Source organism: Musa acuminata, chromosome BXJ3-2 (assembly GCF_036884655.1).
Source record: "Musa acuminata AAA Group cultivar baxijiao chromosome BXJ3-2, Cavendish_Baxijiao_AAA, whole genome shotgun sequence".
NCBI lineage: Eukaryota > Viridiplantae > Streptophyta > Magnoliopsida > Zingiberales > Musaceae > Musa > Musa acuminata.
This window is the reverse complement of record NC_088350.1, coordinates 17029378-17038285: the sequence shown is the minus strand read 5'-3', so window position 1 is coordinate 17038285 and position 8908 is coordinate 17029378. Positions and strand designations below refer to the sequence as shown.

General features: G+C 32.4%; 1 protein-coding gene across 1 annotated transcript; it reads right to left on the bottom strand.

Moving 5' to 3' along the window:
- Positions 1 to 2014: 2014 nt before the first annotated feature.
- LOC135631460 (putative DNA glycosylase At3g47830) lies at positions 2015 to 5671 on the bottom strand. Its single transcript, XM_065139155.1, has 4 exons — positions 5179 to 5671; positions 4881 to 5081; positions 3107 to 3163; positions 2015 to 3029 (listed from the first exon to the last, which is right to left on the bottom strand). The coding sequence occupies exons 1-4, from the start codon at positions 5518 to 5520 to the stop codon at positions 2793 to 2795; spliced, it is 837 nt and encodes a 278-aa protein (XP_064995227.1). The 5' UTR covers positions 5521 to 5671; the 3' UTR covers positions 2015 to 2792.
- Between the last annotated feature and the right edge of the window lie 3237 nt (positions 5672 to 8908).

Sequence of the window (8908 nt, the reverse complement as noted above, 5' to 3'; positions counted from 1 at the left end):
GGGATAAGATGTTTCTTTTATTTTCTTTTTTGTTCTTATAAAGAATGATAGCGGATGAAATAAAGGTTCTGTTATTGAATTTAGGTAGATACGGTTATAGTGGATAGAATAAAATTTATCCGTATCCTATCCAAAATTCGGAAAACGTTTTTGGTCTTGTTTTTCGCTACAAATTTTTTTTTTGGATTTAGGGACTTAATTTTTAACTTTCTAATTTTGTTGTTCCTATCAATTTTTTCTTCTTTCATCCCTTTGTCGGTTTGGCCCAAATCTAATTTACCTTTTTCGTTGAGTTAAGGGAACTTTTTCCACCAATTAAGCTATTACGATCAACTCATCAATTTTCAAACCCATTAATTCCGACCAATTTAAATTTATATTGTGGTATTTATAAAATTTAGATAATGCTTAAATTATATATTTAATTAATCAGCAATAAAATAATTATATAAAATTAAAACTATAGTAAAATATTTATAAAATAATAAAAATAAAAACATTAATTTCATTACAAATACTAAATATAATTATTATTATTATTATTATATTTGAAGAAAATCAGATATTATGAAACAAATCACTAAAATTTAAATATTAAAATGACTACGATGTATGTAACTATTGCTTAAATTATTATTTATTTTCGTACCATTCCATATTAATTTATTATACATTGATCGAAATATTATTTATTTTATTATTTGACCAGTCATTATAATAATGATACTATCTTTGATTAATATCTAAATTTTATTTTTTTACTTAAAAATATATAATTAATGGCATTATCCTATATGTTTATTAAAATCATGATCTGAATGCTTATTTTATTCTATTATTTATGAAATATTTACTGTTTCTGTTATTTTCTCATGATCATTTTAATTTTTATCAATTTAGGCATTATTCAAAATATTATTATTATTATTATATTACCTAACGTCATTATAATCAGATTTTTATTAATGTTTATAATTTTTTGATTCATTTCATAATTCTACATATTTTATATGAAAATATACAATTTGTCTTTTATATTTATTTAAAAAATAGTAGGTTTATTTTTATGTCATTTTGTATATTTACTTTATTTATATTACTTTAAATATAATTTAATTTGATTTATCTTTATCAATATTAATTATAGATTTAAACAGTTTGAATTAATAATTTTAGTTATTTATTAAACCATTCAAAAAGAGGACGCTATGTAAGCTAAAAAAAAAAAAAGGAGGCCTATGCAAGAAAATCTCAAACATCACAAATATATATGGTTTTTCCAAGGAATTACCCAATTTTAAATTTACTTCAAAATTTAAATCATGAATTGTACATTTTTGTGACTTTGAAAATACTTTTCTGATTTTTATAAATACTTTTCTAATTTTTATAAATGATTCACGACAGAGGGAACATTGAAAAGTAAATGTTAGATACAGAAAGCATGTCACCAATTGGGTTCATTGAGATAGATAAACAAAGCAAAATGTAGTCGCTTGAGGTACGTCGCAGGAACACCAACACAAGATTAACACCATATGACAACGAATACAATTTTTGCATCCAAGGGTAAAGCTTAAATGGTCAAAAGGAGAAATGTATGTGTAGGGTTCCACAATATTAGTATGCTGGGCATCTAGAAACATTCTTCCAGTATGGCAGGATTAAATAGCTTATACATTTAAGCTGCCTGGCACAAAAAATCACAAAGTCGATTATTTGAATCCAAGATGGCTGCTGATTTCAAAATCATATGAGATTTCAGATAATAGGAGAGTGTTTTAGAGGCACACAACCAAATTTAACCGAGAAAAGGAAAAGAAAAGAGATGTCATGAGTGCATAGTGATGTAAGCAAGTGAATATTGATCTTGATAATATCTAAGCATATTTTCTTTAGTACCAAAAGCATTGGATGACACAAGTTAGTTTCCAACCTCTATAATACAAATAAGCAAGCAAGTGTATAATCTTGAAAATATCTGAGCATATTTTCTTCAGTACCAAAACCATTGGATGACAAGTCACTGAATTTGAGTTGATGACTGCTTTCCAGACTCTGATTTCAGCTTGAAGAGACTTTTTTGAAGAAAAGGACAGCTTTGTCTTTCAACCACTTTTTTCCTGACAAATCCCATCCTAATAAATTTGCTTAAAAATCTAACCTTGAATGCAGTAATAGTACATGGTGAGATCAAATCTAACAAAGGCTAGCCTTTCCTTAAATCTGCTGCTTCCTTGCAAGAATCCTACTGAGCCAAGTTTTCCTCTTAAACAGGTGTCCTTATTGGACTAGCAGGTCATCAACTGTTAGCAAATTCCAGCTGACAGAACTAGCAGACAACTAAAGCAAAATGAATCAGTGTAACAATGCATGATTGATTGTTTTGATTAAGAAAGGTTTCCTCTTTTGTTTGGTAACAAGGAACTACAGAAATCTATTATCTGGGAGATCACCTGTCCTAGGACAAGGTCAAAGTGATGCATTGTGATTCTTCTAATAGAAGGGAACTATTTTTATTTCTTATTGTTCTGTGATGGAGAATAAGTCTCTTTGGACAATATTCCTCGAAAACAAATAGGTGAAGGGCAAAACTGCTTTTCTTTAGTTTTCTACAGAATTGAATATTTCATTTGCAAGTAGACAACTTGGAATAAGACTATGTACATTAACCATCCCTAGATCCCGAACCGGTGGGAGACTCACTTACCAGTGCTCCTTAGACAAACTATAAGTCGGGAGTCCAATCTAACATCTGGTATGTAACAGAGAGAATACAAATTGAAAAATGCTTAGCTTACTCTCCTACTCTTCTGATACTCAGCGAGAGGGCAAGAAGTGAAAGAACGTGAAGTTTTCTGGCTACCGCCCCTGATGGCACATCTGTGGCAAAGTCTTCCATGAGTTACAAGAAGACAATTTAGGTCAAACTTCAGGTCATTAGGTATTCTATTATTGAGATGACGATAAGCCTGCTCCCTGTCAGCTTTCATAGGTACCCAACCAATGTCCCTTGTGATCCGATAGACCTGTGAAACCACCACAGTTATGCAATACTAGGTGATGCCTGGCTGACAAGAATTTGAAATGACTCAAAAGAACTCACATGAGTGTCCACTGGGAAATCATCTCGCTGAAGATGGAACATTAAGACGCATGCTATCTGCCATCAAAAACTTAATAAAAAACATGATTAACAAATCGGGACCTTGAATGAACATATTCAAAATACAAAACTGCCAAATTGCTGGTGAATTTATTCACACTCATAACCTACAGTTATATTGTTTGATAAATAAGTAAATCACCCAACCTTTGATGACATGCAGACCGATGCAATAGGATGCAACAAAAAGCAGTAGAAGCCATGCATGAACAGATAGAATATGCTGATTACTCTTAAGCAAAGACAATGCCCTTATTTCAAAAAAAAAAGTTGCAGTAATCACAAAATGTAGAAGTATCAAATTATAATGTTGCATCCCATTTGCTAGAATAGCTAGAAGTAAAGATAATGGCCTTATCACAGTTATTTATGCAACATATGAATATAACATATAACAGAGAATCAAGTACTCCTATGTTAAAGAATTGACTTCTAACTTTTGTTTTGATTTAAAAGTTATGGCATGCATTAGAAAAAAAGAAATTGTTACTTATCACTGTAAAAAAATTAACAATAATTGTAAAGACATTGATTTGAGAAATTTCTGCTAATGTTCTAATAAACTTTTGCAAGGGACCACTGTATTGAAAATATAAATCAGACCCAAACTAAGAGAATGCCATAATTTAGCTGCTTCATTACAGTTACTTGTCTCTTATCAGCTACTAGATACAATTGAAGTTAAAAATTCAAGTTTGACCTTGCAAAAGTAATCCAAAAGAGTCTCTCACCTGCATGCAAAATTAACTCAAAGCCAGAAATGTCTCCCGGTGACACATGAAACCAAAATTTGTCAGTTAAAGACATTGAAATCCCCAGATTCCCAAATTTTCTGTATTTTTTGATAAATAGGTGAGAACTATCGAATGCATTTAAATTACAATTTCAAGTAACTGTCAACTGAAAAATCCGTTCATGTCTGAAAATCTAGGTTATGTTTCATTGAACAAATTCACCACTTTCCAACTGTACCATTCTAGGGAAACCTAGCAAAAAAAGTTTATTAAATGATTTTTTCCAATTTTCACATCTTTCCAGTCTTTAAGATTTTCTTGTAGATCCAACCCTAGGGTTTGCTTGGAGGATGATGATCCATTCATCATTGGCGGGAAGACTTGTAATTTGAGGTGGTTATGCAAGGATGCTCAAGGGTCACATTAGTGATTAATCATGCTCCACTTCCAAATAACTGTAGGAACTTTCCTGCACATATGCTGAGACTTCTTGGAACAAAATTTCCGGCGCATATTAGTGATTAACCATTTGATTTTAAAATATAGGAACAAAACTAAATCTCGAAGAAAAATTCTACTATAGAAAAGCAGTTGAGATCAAGATGACTCATCAAAGACTGCTGCCTACAAAAAGGAGAAAAAGAAATTTTGGGTACATAACATCTTGACATCATTTTGGATATCATTTTATTCTGATATGTGCCCAAGTACTTCTACAATGCCAAAGAGTCCAAAAGAAAGAATTATAAGCTTTTCCAACATGTGACGGCAATAAAGAAGGTAACAATGTTACAATTAATCTTCAAGGGGGAGAAATGTCTTTTCTAAGCTTTCTCAAAGAAAAGAAAGGAAACTACACAGGATGGAGCAAGCTAAAATAACTAGAACATCATTAAATCCAAATCATTGTTTTTAAAATCCTCCGACAGACAGTATAAGCTCGAGAAGGAAAAGAAGAAGAATGGGCAAAATAAAGTTACCGTTTTTGGTCCTATTCCCTTAAACATTGATAGCTCAGTCTTGACCTCGTCAACAGACAGGTGGCGCAAGTATTCCAAGCAAATCTGCCCACTCTTGTCCTTCAATGCTCTCAGAATGCTCTTTATCCTCGCTGCCTTGGTCGCAGCCAAGCCTCCACATCTGATGGCATCCTCTACGAGCTTCGATTCCGCAGCAAGAACCTTTCCATCGAGAATATAACAATGACGAAATATTAGCTACCTCCCATTGGAAGACAGAGAAAAAGAATACAGTCTTTGATGCAGGGAAATAGCTTACGTGCTCCCAAGTGGGGAAGGCGGATTTGAGGGACTCAAAAGCCCTTCTCGAGTTCGATTCGGTGGTGTTCTGCGACAATAGAGTGCTTACAAGTCCTTCAAGAACTGTTTCCCTGGCGACTCCATCGACGGCCGTCTCCGCACCCAGTGGACTAGTGGTGGATCTCCGGTACTTGGCGAACTCCTCCGGGAAGCCGTGGTGGGCGAGGAGGGCGTCGCGGACGTCCCGGCATTGCTCCGGGGTGGGGAATGGGAGGTCCGGGTAGTGCTCGGAGGAAGGCTTAAGGGTTTCGAGGGATCGGATCGGCGTGAGAGCGCGCTTCCGCTTAGGGTTTTTAGGCATTTTGCTTTCAACAACTGCCTGCGGTGGGTAGCAAATAGTGCTCCGACTATGGGTCGAGGAGGAGGAGGAGGAGGACGAGGAGGTAGGGTGGCAGCGCTTGTGGGAGGGGCACGCCGGCCGCGTAGCCGAAGCTCATCGACCCGAAACCAACGATGTAGTTATTGAGCCCAGAAAGCCTAGGGGCTGAATATAAACTCCTCCAATCGCGACTTAGGTGGTACTCAAGCAAAAAAGACGAATATTTCGTCCCTCGATTCGTGGCTCGATTGTTATTCAACCAAAAATAGTGTGGCAAGACTCATCAATCTTTTGCATGTATGTTGTAGTTCTTTTTTTTTATAATAATTTTTAAATCATGACAAAATTAAATAATAAAGATAAAAAATTAAGTTATGAATGTCAAAAGATCATATATCATTTTTTGACAAGTTTCTTCTAAAAAATATGATGGCAAACAATTTTGATTCAAAAAAAAGACTCAAGTTATAATTCCAAGAATACACAAGAAAAAAAATGATTCATTTAGTAAAAAAATTATTAATTCATGTATTTCAATAAATATTTTTTAAATCAACATCACTTCAATGTAAACATTTATTTTCAAACAAAAATCATAGGAGTACAAACAGAAGATTTTGATTAAAAAAAATCTCAAATAATTCCAAGAAATCAAGATCGTAGTTTTGAATAAGACTCATTCAAAATCAAATCATCAAATCATCAAATCATTTTCAAGAGATTCATAAAAAAAATATAGATAGATTCATTAATCTCTCCCCGTTTTTGAAAACTCGATAAGGTAGGGATTAAAAAATTTTAAAGAAAAATATATATTTTTTTTATTTCATACAAGCATGCTTTTGTCATTTATGTCAAATCAAAACATGCATAATGTTTAAAATCGAAAAAGTAACTTTCATTACGGCAAAGATCGATAAGTCATGAATGACAAGAATTAACATGCATAATTTTAAACTATAAACTCATTAAGCATGATATTAAACCTCTTAACATTTTCATTAAAACATCAAGCATGGCTTTATTGAACATAAAGCATCTTTAAATAAGCGATTTGGTTTATCATTTTGATTCCAATGATAATACATTTTCCTTTTTATGTATTTCATTTTATGTAACTGATTTCATATAATTATGCTCAAGTTTTTCGTATAAAAACCATACATCATAGTTTAAAATCGAAAGAGTAAATCTCATCATAAAAATCCTCAAGATCAATAGACCATAAATTATCATGTATAACTTCAAAATCTCATGCATAAAATCATCAAGCATTGTATCAAAACTTTTAATATTTTCTTGTTACATCATCAAGCAAAATTTTATTAAGTATTTTTAATCAAAATCATTTTATTTATTGTAGTAATGCATTTTCCTTCTTTGCATCAGTGATTCAATTATATCATGAGATATACAAATCATAAATACAAAGATATTAGATCATGAAAGATATAGATCAAAATAGTATCATGTAATTCCAAAACATAAGATTTCAAATCATTATGCATCATTAAATATACAAAATGATCATTTTTAATTAAAATGATTAAAGGAATCTAACTCGTCATACTTAGTGCTAGGAGTTAGTATGCAATTGTCATGGTTAATTTTTTTTTATTTTTCAAAAATACTAGAGAGATAAGCATGATCCCAAAACTTTTAACATTTTCATTACATCATTAAACATGTAATTTAAAATAAAGTATATATAATTTTTCTAAACTAAATTAAAAATAACTCATGAAGCATCAAGTAATTTTAAAATAAACTGAGGGGATTTTGATTACCTTCTTGTCAAAAGACGTTAAGGCATAGTTCGCCACCTCACTTTTGTTGGTTTGCTTATCATCTTTGGATGAGCTTGATTTGTCCCAAAGTGCTTCCTTCTTCTTGCGGTCATAGTAAGTAGTTACATTCTTTTAAGTTTATTTTTGTTCTTTGATTCTTATTTTAAGAACTTTTTAAGTTTTATTATGAGAAGTTCAAGTTCATCATCACTTTGCTTTCGCTCGAGTGGTCTTCTTTTATTCTAAGTGTCAAATCCTTCCTGTTCTTTGGAAGGTTGTTCTAATGTTCATTATGTGCATCATGTGCCTTGTACGTCATTTCATAGGTTATTAATGACCTGATAAGTTCTTTGAGAGGGAAAGTATTTAAATACTTGGCCTCTTGAATTACCATTACTTTAGGATCCCAATTTTTACAAAGAGATCATAAAACTTTATTAACAAGTTTATGATTTGAAAAATATTTACCAAGAGCTTTTAAACTATTGACGACATCCATAAATGGGTGTACATGTCATTCAAAATAGTTCAAAATCATACATCAAAATATTTATCTTAGAATATTTTACTCTACTAGTACATTTGTGTGTGATTTCGAGAGTATGCTAAATATCATAAGTAGTTTCGTAAGTAGAAACCAAATTGAATTCATTTTTGTCTAAAGCACAAAATAGAGCATTCATAGCTCTAGCATTTAAAGAAAAAAATCTTATTCTCCAAATCATTTTATTCATTCATTGGTTTAGAAGATTTTTGAAAGTCATTTTCAATAATACTCCATAAATTTAAATCCAAAGAAAGTAAAAAAAACTCTCATTCTAGTTTTTCAATATGTGTAGTCCGTCTCATTGAACATGGGAGGACGAATGATATAAAAGCCCTCTTGAAAGCTGAAAAAAGTCATTTCTCTTGAGTGTTAAACCAAATGAGAAATAACATGGCTCTGATATCAATTGTTAGGAACGAGTCGACAGTAAGAGGGGGGTGAATTAGTGCAATGGATAAAAATTGTTGGTTCGAAAAAACTTTTTTTCGATTAAACTCGATTCCGACAAAGATATTAACTTGAAAGCATGCAGAAGAGTGTAATGAGAAGGTAAAGCAAGTAAGGCAATTTGCAAGGAAGATAAACTGCAAAATAGAAATGCAAATCGAGTTTTATAGTGGTTCGGTCGTTGTGACCTATATCCACTAATGATCTTCCTTCAATGGACGAAGATCAACTACCCTTACAACTCAATTCTCCTTTTAACAAGTTCAAGAGAGAACCTTTACAGCCCCCTTCACTCATCTCTTAAGTAAGACTAGCACTTTAGAATTTGAGGAGTTCATACAAAATCACAACAGAATTTTTCTTCTTTTTTTGCTCTCAGTTGTATGTATATTAACTAGAGATGAGAGGGATATTTATAGGCCTCAAGTAGATTCAAACTTAGAGCCTAAAAAGTTCTCATCCCGGGTTTCTCGAGTCCTAGCGGTACCACCACCTGCAGTATTGACACTAGGTAGTACCACCGCTTGAAAGACTATGTTTAGGTGGTACCACTGCCCAAACTGGTGGTACCACCGCCTGACACTGACAC

Coding starts and splice junctions, on each gene's coding strand:
- LOC135631460 (XM_065139155.1), bottom strand. CDS start 5,520: ATGCCTAAAAACCCTAAGCGGAAGCGCGCTCTCACGCCGATCCGATCC. Junction 3,164..4,880: donor AGGGAATAGGACCAAAAACG/GTAACTTTATTT, acceptor TTTTGATGGCAG/ATAGCATGCGTCTTAATGTT. Junction 3,030..3,106: donor ATTTCCCAGTGGACACTCAT/GTGAGTTCTTTT, acceptor GTGGTTTCACAG/GTCTATCGGATCACAAGGGA.